Consider the following 14738-nt stretch of genomic DNA (forward strand, 5'->3'; position numbering starts at 1 on the left):
CCGCCCCTTCCTGCCCCGTGGTGGGGGCCGGGCCTCTCCCCTGCCCCTGCCCCGGTCCCGGCCCGGCCATGCTGGACTTCGCCATCTTCGCCGTCACCTTCCTGCTGGTCCTGGTGGGCGCCGTGCTCTACCTCTACCCGGTAATGGCGGCGGGGGCGCGGCACGGCCCCGGGGCAGGCAGCGGGCGGCCGCGGGGCCCGGCCCGGCCCGGCCCCTGCCATCGGCCCGGGACGTGGCGGCCGGGCCGGGCCGTGCCTGCACCCTGCTGGGCGTCAGCGCCCTGCGGCACCCCGCGTGTAACCAGCCCCCTTGAGCCTCTCTTGGGAAGGCTTCACTGCTCGGAGGTCTAGCGCTCTCGCAGGGAAGCCCGCCTAAAACCTCAATTCAGAGAGGCTGACGTGTTCCCTTTGCTCTCCAGGCATCTCGGCAAGCATCGGGTATCCCCGGGCTAGCTCCGACTGACGAGAAGTAAGTGCTTCCAATTTGCACGTTCAGCCTCGGTACTGTGTGTGGCTCGTGCCCAGGTAACCTCCTTGTGTTCCTCAGGGACGGCAATCTGCCGGATATTGTTGCTAGCAGAAGTCTGCACGAGTTCCTGGTGAACCTTCATGAGAAATATGGCCCAGTGGTCTCGTTCTGGTTTGGAAGGCGCCTTGTTGTCAGCATTGGCTCCATTGATCTCTTGAAACAACACATCAACCCCAACCGGATATGTAAGTGCCCTCTGCCTTGTCTTTGAGCTTATTTGTTCCTTCTGGCCTTGCCGAGCATCGTATGTCAAACAAAGGAAGCTGGGGTTTCGTTCTGAGTAGAAAGAAAATGAACCCTAAGTTGCAGCAGATGTTGTTCAGACACATCCACGGTCCTGCTTACTGGACTTGAATGTCAGCGACCTAGAGTTGCTGCTGTCCAGTGGCTGTCAAAAATTCCTGTGCTTCTGCCTTTTACTTTCTGCCTAAGGGCAAATATTTGTGGAGAGAGAGCATCACGTTCATTAGTCACTTGAAGCAGCCAGGTGAAGATCCTGTAGCAACTTGAGGTACAATTTAAAAGCAACTTGAAGTATGATTGAAGATGGGGAATATTGCTAAATGAAGTCTGAAAAGAGCTCTGATATTCTGTGATAGCTTCCGTGTACGGTTCAATGTGGAGATTTTTAAAGTGTTATTTCAAGTAGTTCTTTAATTTTCATTTTACTTTGAGTTATAGAGTTTTGAGTCAAACACTAATGGTCTTCTGGCCTTGGAAGTGGTTAGTGGAACTGGTTGTTGAGTTGACCTGCTTAGTCCTGGGAGAGTGTTTTAATTTCTAGCATAAGCCTCTCAGAGGTTTTGCTTCCGAAGGTGATCACAGACAGGAAGTTGACTAGGCTGATGTTTGGGTTTAACCTGCTGTTTTTCCAGTTTTCATCCTCTAGGGTAGATTGAGGTGCTGGTTGCACACCTCCGACCTGATAGTGTAGGTTATTTTCAGGCACAGGCAGATATCTCAGCATCACTGTTCGCTGGGGTCATGACGGGTAAGCTTCTTGTACGTTTGCATGTCAGACTCAAAAAAACGCTGATGATCTGGGAAAGGCGTAGGAGTTAACAAAGATCAGCAAGATGTAGCGGATAGCAGTGGCACACCAGAAGGTGGAAACACACCCTGAAAAATCTGAATGCACTCAAGTGTGCTTGGGGAATATTGAGCAGGCACTTTCTCAAAGTTCAGAGAAGTGGTGACAGGCCCTTAAGCAGACAAGTTTTCAGAAATGTACTGAATTTGGGAGAGTGTCCAGATACTGGAGAAAAACAAATACAGTACCTGGGCTTAGATGCAGGAAGTTAAGTGACCAGGGCAGCTACAGACTAGTCTGACCTCATACAGATGCCGAGGGCTAAAAATACTTTTTAAGGAAGGGATAAGTGGGAAATGCAATAAAGTGTGGTCATACCATACTTCTTTGATAATCAGATTTCCAGAAAAGGAAAGTGATAGAACGGTGTTGCTAGGCTATCGAACCATTAAAAGTCTGATATGCTTCACTAAAAGGTGAAAACATAATCCTAGCGCTGTTTTTAAGACCAGGACAAAGCACAAATGAAGTCTGTGGAAGTGCTTGGTAGGACAGTATTCTGTTTCTGAGAGATGGTTTGTGGAGGATGGCCTTGTGGAGTCATTAGTCTCCTGTAGTTGTGGAAAAACAGGTGTTACCCAAACACTACAAGATGAGGGCAACCATCTGCAAAGGGCAGCCTAGTCTCTGAAGTCCCAAACTCACAACAGTGAGTATAGCAGTGGCATAGGACTGATGGTTTGTGCTAGGAACGGGGAAGGAAAAAAAATGGAGCCCATCAGTCACCAGCAGTTTTCTTTCACACACACCAGGAGAACTATGCAATTTCTGCAGATGATGGTGCTAAGCATCCTCTGGCCTCTCCAAATGCCTCTGTATGCCAGATTGCTTTGTTAGCTTTCCCATCAGTAGGGGATGGTGGCATGAATAGCAGCAGCCACTTCATGGCAAAGTACCATGGAGGAGGAATTGTCAGCAGCAGCTAGAGTCACACAACAGCCTGTTCCACGTGCAGAGCCACAGGTACCATCTGCTGTGCCACAAGGCATATGCGTACACTTCTTGTCATTTGAAGTAGGAAACAGGGCGAGCTGTAAAGCTTTAAAACATTGGAAGGGAAATGGCATGAGAAAAAAAGCATTTAGGAAAGTTTACTGTGTTCTTGCCTCTGGCCTCATTAGCTGCCTTTGTGTTATTAGCTGGTAAGTCCTCTGAAAGTAGGAATTGTCTCTTGTTGGATGTTTGTCCGGTAGCATAATGAGGCCCTGATCTCTGCTGGGAATGTTAGACTCATCCACAGTAGGTTGAGTCATAGGTGTCTAGCCTAGCCTTGATGTTTTCTGATGCCTCAGAGGCTTCTTTCTCCATGTGGGAGAAATAACAGACTGTGATAAATAGTGAAAGCCTCTTTTGAAACTTTCCCGATTGCTACTTCCAAACAGTTCCTTAAAGATTCTGCCAGTTCGTGAGACCAACAGAAAATTGTACAGAAACAGAAAAGCATGTAGTAGACCATGCCTTATTGCATGTTTTTGCATTGACTACTAGTGTACTTCAGCAGGTTAATTAAGTAGAGGCCCCTGGTGATGAAACTCAAAGTTAAAGGTGTAACTGAAGCAAGCTGTGGTTATAGGAGATGGAGGATTTGTGTTTTTGCCTTATTTATACACTGCTGCAAGAGTCTGTGTGCAAGGAAGATGGAAAGCGGTTGGAAGTAGAAAGCATTCTGTAGCTTAGTGGGGCACTGCTTTCTGTGAGAGACCTGCAGCTTCTCCGCTGGAGGCAGATCTGGCTGGCTAAACTCTTGTGAGCTGATAGGGCTTGTGTGCTTAGATGTAGTCGGAGCAGGAGGGTACCCCAGTTGTGAAGAGGCAATCTGCTGGGGGGCTGCAGATCAGGCAAGAGAGATGGAGGAGAAGGGGAAGGAGTGTACCTACCACTCTTGCTGTTGTGACCAGGTGGTCATCACACTGGAATGGTGTTTCCTTTACTTGCTTTCAGCGAATCCCTTCGAGGCAATATTGAAGTCCTTCCTGAGGTACCAGCCCAGCCTGAATGGGGATACAGGAGAGAGCCACCTGAGGAGAAAGCTGTATGAAAATGGTGTGACCAAGTCCCTTCAAAGTAACTTAGCTCTCATCCAGAAGGTAACTTGCTTTTCTGCAGCAGAGAAGCCCTGTGTGGCTCGCAGGGGAAAGTTTAATGAGAATGATTACTAGGATAAAGGAGCTGCATTCAAATTTGTGCTGGAACTACAAGCATCTGAGGTGGAGAACAGCCTCTGCCTGTTTGAGCACAGTGTGAAAATTTGGTTTTTGTTAGCTCCAGTGGGTTTGGGGGAAAGGGTTGGCCTTGTGTCATTTTATGCCAAGGTATCAGATGCAGTTAAAGGTAGCATCTGATTTCTAGATTTATTTTACAGGACAGGAGGGAGGAGCAAGGAACCAGCTGTTGGAACAACGAACAGGTGGAGAACTGTTGTGTTACCTCAGTCCAGCAGCCAGAATAAGGTCCATCTTCCCAATAGTGAGCTACTAGTATTAGAAGGTTTAATGTGTTTTCTGCAACAAAGGGAACAAGAGAGATGGACAGAGCTGGCTTACTTGGGGAAAACCATGGGGTCAGGCAGGATATATGAGACTAAAATGTTGCTGGTTTAAGATAACAATGAAAGGAAACCCTGAAAAGAGAATAGATGAGTGCCATGGCCTTGAAAGCATGTTCTGCCTTAGCAACTTAGGGTGGGAATGCCTCCAGTTCGGGATATGTTTTGTAAATAGGCTGCTGTTATTACTGCCAACTAATGGTTCCTTTCCTCTTTAAGTTGTCAGAAGAGTTGCTAGCCAAATGGCTCTCCCTGCCTGAGGCACAACATGTGCCGCTCTGCCAGCACATGCTGGGCTTTGCCATGAAGTCAGTTACGCAGACAGCTATGGGCAGCAGCTTTGAAGATGACCGGGAAGTCATCCGATTCCGCAGACACCATGATGCAGTAAGTGTCATGAAGAGCCAGGAAATTTCCTGTGCCATTTTTCCAAGCCAACAGCAAACAGTTTGCATCTGTGTGCAGTGTAGTAAGGGATAGCACAAGCTACTGCTGAGACATTAACATTAAACTAACATTAAGGTTAAGAGCTCTTACTCAGTTGTGCCAAACCAAAACAATCAGAAAGATCCTACTGCTAATCCTGCTGTTATTAGTCTAAGGCCAGATATTTCTAAAGGATGTGTGAGAATCAGGAACCCAGATCCAATGGCAGTTGGGAGGTGTTTGGTACCTATGTCAGTTAAGCTCTCCAGGGAAAGCCAGTGGAACTTCGCATTTTCAGAGATCTTTTGAAGGCTCTTTGGCATTGTGAAGAAAATTAAAACTGTGGAGATGTCAAGCTATGTCCACATCTGGGGATGTTAAATCTGTTGGTGATAGAATGGGAAAGAAGCTATTTCATCTCCTACTCAGGATGCCCATGCTTTTTCCCTTACAGCTTCAATTAGAGTTTTTTCATTTGAACTCAGCTTCAGCTTTATAAATGTAATAAATGGGATGAGGCATGATGCTCTAAAGAGGAGACCAGATTCATATTCAGAGAATGTCTTTATTTGATGTTTTCATTTTGATGAATAGGGAAGAATAAAAGAGCCTCAGCATTCGCCTGTGGTAAGTGATGGTGCTCTTCTCTCTGTCCTTCTTTCAGATCTGGTCGGAGATTGGGAAAGGTTTCTTGGATGGGTCCCTTGACAAAAACACGACTAGGAAGAAGCTGTATGAAGATGGTAGGTTCCTTCCAAAATCACAGTCACTCCCCTGCTCCACTCTGATAAATGCTTAGAGTTAGCTAGCATATGGGAGCACTTAATTTGTCCAGGTGTATTGGCTTTTCTGCAGTTGATCACCATGACATAAGCTACTGGATGTGTCCTCCATAGATGTGCAGAAGATCAAAAGGAATCATTGTTTTGCAGTTCAGTGACAAGCCTGCCATTGTACAAAAAGTGTATAGGACTAGAACTCTGCATCTAGGTCTAGTTCTGAGGTCTTGGTGTGCTTGCTACCTTCCTGTTCTGTGTCCTAGTATCTGCTTTTGACCTCTGTTGGAGGCAGGCAACTGTGCTAAGTGGAAAAAGATGAGGTCATTTGGTCTGGCTTGTATAATCATTCCTATGATGCACCATTTTATGAATGTACTGCCGCTTCAGATTGATTTTTTTTATTCCTCAATTTTCAAGTCTTTTTAGTTGTTCATAGTTAAGACCTCTTAATATTGATTGATAAGATGTTACAGAAAAGTAGCCTGTATCTAGAACTAAGGATTTGCTTGTAAATCCTTCAGACCCAGTGTTTCCTTCCTCATGTTGCTGATTCTGTGGGTTTAAGAGCCTTAAGTCAGCTACTGCCCCACTAAAATGGGCTTCTGCCACAGATACTTGTTCCTGATTTGTATTAAGGATGCAATTTCACAAACTCCGGTTGGTAAGGTTTGGTGTTTAAGCATTGCTGGCCTTCCTGTACAGAGAAGAGATGAGAGAGGACAGATAGTTCTAAGATGAAAGGGCTGCATTGGATTTTGGGAAATCAAGTTTCAGATCCAGCTTCTGCTCCATGTTTCTTGGGTTATCTGAATTAGGTCACTTAAATGAGACATGGACCTAGATGCTGTTGCCTAACTCTCCCCAGTTCCCAGAACAGCCACTAGGAGTTAGGCACCCAAATATCTTCAGATAAGTAGAACCTTTGTGCCAAAATCCGCAGACATTTTAGCCTTTCTCTAGCATTATGTCTATAGAACCCCTAGCAAAAGGGAGAATATCAGTAGTTGGAGGTGCTGTAGCACTAGTAAGTATAACTCAACAGGCAATGCAAGAAGTTATCTGGTTCAAACATTTTATTTTTTTATGAGAGCTGTTTAAACATGTTATCTGGTGGTTATAGTGTTGAAACTAACTTATTTGACCTTCCTTTACATGATCTCAACTCACAGATTACGTATCTTGATTATACCTGTAAGGGCGACTTGTTGTAGGCAGCCTGTGATATTTGGTTCCTACATTTTCAACTAAATTAGAGATACACCTTCCAAACTGACGCTAATGTCCAAACTGACGCTAATGTGTAACAGAGGCTGCTTCTGTAAGTGAGCCCAGCAGGGACAGCTGGTCTGAAAATCTGCTTGGGGAAATGGATTCACGTCTCTGCAGCTCTCAATCTGACCAGGTTTTAAAATAACCATTTCTTTTTGCTTCCAAAGCTCTGAAGGAGATGGAATCTACCTTAAGGAAAGTCACAAAGGAACGTCGAGGCAGATCATTCAACAGGCATGTCTTTATAGACACTTTGCTGCAGGGGAGCCTGAGTGACCAGCAGGTCTGTGCAGCTGTTATGTCATTTGCAAGTAATGGAATTCTAGTAGATTGGCAACTCATTACATTGTAGCCTTTGATTAATCTAAGCTTTTGCATCTGGCAGGGGTCAGATTCCTTACTAAAGCAGCATTCTCTCTGATTCTTTTTCCATTTCTACAGTGCTTAATTGAATTAGACATCAGTAGCTTTCCTTGTCACTGTTTTCATTGCTATTTTTATAAACCAGAAGTGTGTTAGTATTAAGCATGTCTCAAGTGCTATTACAGTAGAAGTTCTGTGGAGAGCTCAGTCTTCTAGATGAATTTCCTGCTCTCTGCACTAAAGGGATTTCATGTGCTTGAGTGGAGAATGTGCTGCTTCTTTTTAATCTTTGCATCTTACAGACTTCATTCTCTGAACTAGATTTTGTTTCCTAGATTCTGGAAGATACGATGATTTTCTCCTTGGCAGCATGCACAATTACTGCTAACTGTAAGTATAGATTGCAGGTAACTTTCTATCCTTGGACTCAGTTGCCTAAAACTGAGAATGATGACATGAGACTTAATCTAGACTAATAAAAAGTGATGCTCGTCGTTCTGTCTCTCTCGAGCTACAAATGTATAGAAGCAGCTAATTTTATAGCAGACATTCAATACAGCCTCACAGCTAGTGAGTTGAAGCTGAGGTTTGACAACTTTCCCATTATTTTGGTGAACCTTAGAATTTCTTCCTGTTGGTTTTTGCTCAGACTCAAGTGATGCTAAATTTGATGAAAGAGCACCAAAAATTGCAAGCCACAAAGATCATGATATAAAATAGGTTCTGATACACAGGAAAGAAATCAGAGCAGAGTGCTAAAATCTGACTGGCTGCTTTAAATCTATGGAGGATAGGTATGTTCCATATAGGGAACATTTTCCAAGGAGCTACACTGGGATTTAGATTTTTAAAAAAAAGGCAAATGAAAATACAGACCGGGGCTGTGTAAAATCTCTTATGATACGAGGATGATTTAAACTGAACCCCTGATTATCAGGCCCTCTATCTCAGCCAGTGGGACTGGAACTCCAAAGAAAAACTCTGAGGTGCTGCTGGGTACATGGAAAGTAAAAATGGCAGCTATGTTAATAACATCCCCAGAGAATATACTCTCCAAGTACTTCAGGAAGACAGTCTTTTAAAGAAGCTTGACTCCTTAGAGATTGCCAGAAAGTTCTCAGGAATAGACAGTTAGGAATGGTAGAAACATTCCCTTGTAGCTTTAGAGAAACTGCATCCTACACACTTATTTCTTATGCAAAGCTTCTTTTTTTTTTCTTTGTGCTGTTGAAGATATCTCCTGAGAACCTCACAAAATAGATGTGTAGGAGAAAAATGCTGGTCATCCTGGTGTAGAGAGCTATATTCTTCTTCTCTCTCGCTGTCAGGAGCCTGGACATTGGGTGCCTGGCATCACTTGTCAGAAGTGTGCTGAGGAAACCAGCTAAATAAGGGGGTTTTCCAATGCTGTGGACAAACCAGCCTTTCAGTTGAATGTTTGGTCTAAAAACCCTGGTTTCCTAGAAGGGAACATCACAGCTGTTAGACATACTGGGAAAGAGAAACTCTTTGACTGATGCTTTGCTGGGCTGTGTGGTCCCTTCTCTGGGACTGTGAGAGTGAATGGGTCAGTCTTCTGCACAACTTTCTAAGCTCCTCATAGCATTGGAAAGAGAATTTAAGCTTGCAGAGTCTCTTGTTACACAAGAGTTCAACCTCTACTTCTCCCTCGGAACAGAGAATCAGTACAACCTGCTGAGAACAGAGGTCACCCTTTTTGGGGTCAGAAAAATAACATTGCAAATACAGCAAGTAAGAAAACCAAATACAGTTAGTGAAGTTTGAATTTTCTCGATCTAATATTATCTTGGTTTGTTCCACAGTGTGCACCTGGGCAGTGTATTTCCTGGCAACCTCTGAAGATGTCCAGCAGAATCTCTACAAGGAGGTGGACCGTGTTCTGGGGAAGGGACCAATTACGCATGAGAAAATTGAGCAACTCAGGTGGGTCCCTTGAAAGGAATTGCAGTGGAAGGTTATCTTGTGAAGTAGGGATAGGGGCTTCATGTGCTGGAGGCTGATGCCCCGTCTACGCTGGGCCAGCAGAAGGCATCCAAAAGCTACTTCCATCTTTTCCTGAAAGTGATCAAACCACAGGATGATGACTTGCAGAGTATCTGCTGTAGGGCTCCAGACAGTGGGGACCAGGCTGTTCTCGTCAGGGTGCTTATAGGAAACTCTTTAGGTTCATTGGCAGGGGAGGAGAGCACAGAATCAGTGCCCTGGCTGCCTGAAAAACTCTGTGCCATTTTTTTTTAATTGTGTGTGGTGGTGCAACTGGGTGTATTTTGTATTTGTACTGGCATTAGGGTTTTAGTAAAGGAGAATGTGTATGGATTTCTTGCTGCTTCTTGTATGGCTGAGAGCTCTAGGAAAAGGAATAGTATGTTTATGCTTTTTAGTGGGGATAATTTGGTTTAAAATCTGGAAAATGTTGCTGATGAGATTTAATGCTTATTGGAAAGATGCTGGGACTACTTGTCAGGAAAAAAAAAAAAAAAGCAGCTCTTAATTGTGGCTGGAGAAAGCTCCAGGAGCAGACTGTGACCCTGAATGCAGCAGGTGACTCAACTCTCCTTGCCTACAACAAGGACATGGATAAGCATCTTTCTGGGAGGGTTAAATTGACCCAGACTTATTGGTTGCAGATACTGTCGTCAAGTCCTGTGTGAGACAGTGCGAACAGCAAAGCTTACTCCCATTGCTGCACAGCTGCAGGAGCTGGAGGGCAGAGTTGACCAACATACTATCCCCAAAGAGGTAGGGCAGTACTAGGCCACCCTGGTTTCCTGGAGGGGAATTTGCTGTTTCCTCTTCTATCATACTTCTTCTCATGGAGGGCTGACAGAGGGAGAGCGTTTCTTCTGTCACTTGTTTAATCTGAGCAGCTGGTCTGTCATCTGAAAGTGCAATATAGTCAAAGTTTTCCATGTGGTTCCTCTGTGGGATAGGCTCTGGGATCCATGTTCTCTTCCTGAGCAGGTTTGCCTCTGGTTCTGGGTCCACCAGGGATGAATCATCCTTTGAAGGGGTTTATGAGCTCAGCTGTGCAAAACAGTGTATGGTTTCAGGAATAATCATATCATTTATGCTTCCCACACAGAGTAGTACCCTCCATTGCAGAGAATAAAGTAGTGCATACATGCATGCCAGTAAGAGTAAAGGAATGGGATCTGGCCTTCTCTAACCGCTAAGAGTTGCACTATGGGCCTTAAGAAGCTAAAATCCTAATGTGTGTGTTTATAGAAATCTGTAGATGAATACATGTATAACATATTATGTTTTTAAACAACTTACTAAAATGAGAGGTCCACAGAATAATTGTCTGGCAGAGTTGTCCAGAGTTGTCTTTAATCATGCATTTCATCCTGGCTTGACATATTTGTCCTCATTTTTTTTGCAGACACTTGTACTTTATGCTCTTGGTGTGATGCTGCAGGATAGTTCATCTTGGCTGTCACCGTACAAGTATGTAGAATCAAGATCTTTATTCCTTTCCAAACTAATTCATTTCCTTTTTTAATTGATACTCTTTAGATCTTACTTCCATGCACAGCCTGCTTTACTGCAGGACCTGCCTTAAGCAGATTTTGGAGATGAAAGGCAGTCTGTAAGAAAATCTATTTATGAAGATCTTGATTTGTTGGTCTCCATGGGCAGGAATATGGGGTAATTCAAGTTACGATCGTCCTGGGCTCCAGTCTGTGTTTGTGTGTGTCTGTCAGGTTTTAATAGTTGTTTTTGTTTTTTGTTTTTCCCACACACACTGCTTCCCTGACAAGCTGATAAATTCTTTTTAAGGTTTTTGGAGGAAAGAGGGGAGAAAGGAAGAAAAACAGTGATTTGAATGGTTATGGAATCACTGCTTGTTAACATGAAACAGTGACACAAGGGAGGAACAGCCAGTCGGAAGTTTTGTTTTCAGGGGGAAGAAAGTGCTACTTCATTACTTTGGGAAAACAATTCTGGATTTCGGGTAGTATTTTGGAGGTTAAAGAAATAAAATGCTGTAGCTTACTGTGGCCTCTAGGTGGCAAATACTAACATTAGTTTGACTTCTTTCACTTGGGCTAGAAAAAAATATGGGTCAGTTATTCTAGAGAGAGAGAAGAGACAGCTGAAATCTAGGAGGAAGAACAGAGCCCTTGGAACAGTGCTTGTCTGCTCCTGCAAGCATATCTCTTGCAAAAGGGTCATGCATTGATGCACAACTTATGAATGTCTCGGCAGGGATTGATTGCTCAGTAGGATAGAGCAGGCACTGTGTTTAGGAGAGGTTCACTGGGGGCCACAGGGAAATAACAGGTGAGGAGTGCTATGAACATTGTTTATTCCAAGAAAAAGGAGGATTGAGATTGTGCTTGAGCCTGAGACAGATGTGTACGTATGTACATGACAGGGACAAGAAATCAGCACTTTGTGGTCTTCTCTCCTACCTACCATATAAAAACAATATGTATGGCTCTTTGTCCTCCCTATTTATTTTTAATGGCTAGACAGCTGTGATTTCTTTCCTATTACAGTATCTGCAATGTGCCACTTCAGAGGGAATGTAAGCCTGATGTTGCTTTAGCTGAGGGTCAGCACCCACATACATGTTCACCTTGGTAGTAGAGCTTGGATGTATAGGCAGGGACCCGAAGACTTGAAGTATAAGAAATATTTAACAGAAAGTGAAAGAGAACTACCTCCTGGCCATTAAATTTCCTGGGGTTTGTTTGTTTGCTTTTTTATTCTGTAATACCATATGTTTAAATTGAATGGTATTCTGTTAGTCTCCTTTGGGTTAGTGGATTGTGGGAATCTCATTTTAACTTGTGCTAGTCCTGAATAATATTTTTTTTCACAGCCTCCACCATCCTAATGCTGGAAGCCACTTTTCTCACTTGAATGAGTCACCAGCTTCCCTCCCCCAGCATATACACATACACACACACCAGCTGCTTGAAGAGAAGGGCGAGGGGCAAGGAAAAAAAGGAAAATATTTTTGGAAGTGAGAGAGGGAGGGATGCAGAGAGATGGGGTGGGAGAGGGGGAGAGGGAGACAAATCAGGTTGTGTGTGCCCTGGAGGGAAATAGGTGGCAAGTTACAGCATCAGCTCAGCTGTGTACTCGAGCTAAATACCCACTGCTGAGAGTTCATGCATATTAGTTTTAACCCTGTATCACAGTAACTCAGTTATTCAGCATTTTGACCAAGCTGGGGCACAGCTGACCATCTGGAAACATAGATGTAGTGATGCACAGTTGCCTTCCTGTATCTGTGTGGAATTACCCAGCATGATTTAGAGAGAGGAGGCACTAGATTGATGCTGTTTGCAAATTAGTGAGATTCTGTATTTCATTGCCAGTTTCTTACTCTTGTGTGTGTGTGGACATGTATCCAGAGGAAGGGTTCTGTGCCCTCACGAAAAGCCTCTGTGTTTTGTCTTTTGTAGATTTGACCCAGAGAGATTCAATGAGGAATCAGCCATGAAAAACCTTTCCTTGTTGGGTTTCTCAGGAAGCCAGGAGTGCCCAGAGTTGAGGTGAGCAAAGGGAAGCAGGTCTCTGCGCATTTCTGTGGTAGAGAAAAGAGGAGTTTGTTTCAGCCCATTCCTGTTACTGCTGAGACAATCTGTCCAAGCTGGCAGTTGTTCGTTGGCAGATTTATATCATGGCAAGGTTTTTGTTCTCTTCTGCCTCCTTCCTCAGGTTTGCCTATATGGTGGCTACAGTTCTGCTCAGCATCCTAGTAAGGAAACTATACCTGCACCCAGTGAAAGGACAAGTCATGGAGACCAAATATGAGCTGGTAACCACACCGAAGGAGGAAGCCTGGATTACGGTGTCCAAGAGAAGCTAAGAACAAGCAAAATAAGGGTCTGAAAGTGCCAGTAGTGAAGTCCTGGGCAAGTGTCATAGAGGGAATTGTGCTGGCAGCAAAAGGACACAGCCAGGGAATTTTACATGCATATATTGTTACCTTCCACATTCTTAACCACATATGCTTGGGTACTTTTTCTAACTCAACGAATAGTCATATTAAAGTAGATTTAATCTGTATGCTTCTTTACAATTACTTTTTGCCCAAACCATTGTAAAGGAAGCAAAAACAAAAACAAACACAAACAAACAAAAAAGCACTTGCAGCAGTGTATCTATGAATTGCTGGGTTCCAGCTAGTCAAAGACCAGGCTGCTGGTTAGTCTAGTCCCTTTCCGACAACAGCCAGATCTGGATAAGGAAGGGACTCTGCCACAGGGAATACTTCTTTGTGGATCCCGGCTAGATAAGACCTTGGAGACACAAGGACACAGTCTTTCTCTATATATAGGTATTTTTATTCAAAGTGTCTTTCCTACCCTTGAGCTAGAGCTATAACTGTCAAGAAGAGCAGATATATCTTGTGAGAAGTATGTGTGAGTGTGCGTGAGAGAAAGAAAAAGAAAGTGGGGTGGGAATTGCACCATCGGGTCTCATGCTGAGTATATAATCTTGCTGTGCTCTAGGGTTGCAAGAGAAAGGATGACTGAGAAATGCTAGTAAACAGGAGGAATAAAATTGGTTTGGCCCCTGAGAAAACAGAAGCATTAGTAATGATATAATGAAATGAAATAAAACCACAGAACAAAGCCCTGAGAAAGGGATTCTCTATCCTGACAGTTCTGAGGGCAGTGTCTAATCTAATCAGCATCAGAAATTGATGACAGATGCTTGCAATTCATTGAGCTCTGGGTCAGCATGAGACTGGACATGCAAGTACTGGAAAGGGAGAGTGCTGATTTTATAGGGCTCTGAATTAATGTTGTGCTTAATAACTTAAAAGCCTTTCAGAGAGCCCTCTTCCAAAATGTGTGTGAGCCAAAGCAGCCACATGTTCACGTGCTTTTCCCTGCTTCTTTCTCCCTCTCTTAGCTGTAACAGGCCATCCTGTGGAAGATTTTTCAGAGCCCAACTGAATGGCTTGCAAGGCAGGGACCTCTTACCTCTTTATCTCAGTACTACTTATTGCCATCCAACCTACTACGGTTCTGTTTCTCTTCCCATTTTACACAGAATCACCCTTTACCTGATCTCAGTAGGTCTGTTCCCTGTAAACCTGACTTCTCTGTTAACATGAGTTCCAAGCCCCCTTCCTATCCAAATGCGGTGTTGTCATAGGTGAACTGTTGCTCAGTCTGCAGCTACATGTGCCTGAGCTGCTTTTGCACGCAGCTACTGATGCGTCACAGAAAAGGTCAGGAACATGTGGCTCCCAGTTTCACTGCCTCTGTAGACAGGGCACACTTCACACAGGTACACCTGTTTCTTCATGTATCTGAGTAACAGCAATTCCCATTTCTACAGACATTATTTCTTTCACTGTCACCTTCCAGGTCAGGAAATCTGCTGCTTTTACAAAAATGTTTTGGTTGTTGTGTATCTGCCAAGTGCTGGCCTGAATGCAGTCCTTTCAGCTCTCACAGGGTTAATATCTGATGCTGGCCTCTGTGGGCACCAGACAAAGAAAATTCAGCTCTTGGGTTTAATGTGTCAGCTCTGCTTTTGGTGGAGCTGTGGAGATTCAGATTTGTCCCCCCCCCCCCCCGCAGTGCAGCGTGTGTTGGGGGAGATGTAGGACAGAGATTCTGTTCTACTGCTTTTTGTCTGCTGGGCAGGAAAAGGAGAGTTGTGCAGTTCATCTTGCTGCCTCTCATGCATTGATTTTTATAATGAACTGCAAGAAAGCTTTTGCTAATCTGACCTCCATTTAACT

At 44.1% G+C, this 14738-nt stretch overlaps 1 protein-coding gene across 2 annotated transcripts; it reads left to right on the forward strand.

Moving 5' to 3' along the window:
• Nucleotides 1–6: 6 nt before the first annotated feature.
• Nucleotides 7–13045, forward strand: CYP20A1 (cytochrome P450 family 20 subfamily A member 1). Of its 2 annotated transcripts, XM_068685916.1 has the most exons (13): nucleotides 7–140; nucleotides 419–468; nucleotides 547–713; nucleotides 3560–3705; nucleotides 4383–4550; nucleotides 5254–5332; nucleotides 6805–6920; nucleotides 7336–7390; nucleotides 8824–8944; nucleotides 9649–9760; nucleotides 10404–10468; nucleotides 12439–12528; nucleotides 12695–13045. In XM_068685916.1, the coding sequence occupies exons 1-13, from the start codon at nucleotides 69–71 to the stop codon at nucleotides 12843–12845; spliced, it is 1392 nt and encodes a 463-aa protein (XP_068542017.1). In that variant the 5' UTR covers nucleotides 7–68; the 3' UTR covers nucleotides 12846–13045. The 2 variants fall into 2 exon arrangements, with proteins under 2 accessions (XP_068542017.1, XP_068542018.1); XM_068685917.1 differs by lacking the exons at nucleotides 12439–12528; nucleotides 12695–13045 and adding an exon at nucleotides 10802–10862.
• Nucleotides 13046–14738: the final 1693 nt, after the last annotated feature.

This window comes from Anas acuta, chromosome 6 (genome assembly GCF_963932015.1).
Source record: "Anas acuta chromosome 6, bAnaAcu1.1, whole genome shotgun sequence".
Taxonomy (NCBI): Eukaryota; Metazoa; Chordata; class Aves; order Anseriformes; family Anatidae; genus Anas; species Anas acuta.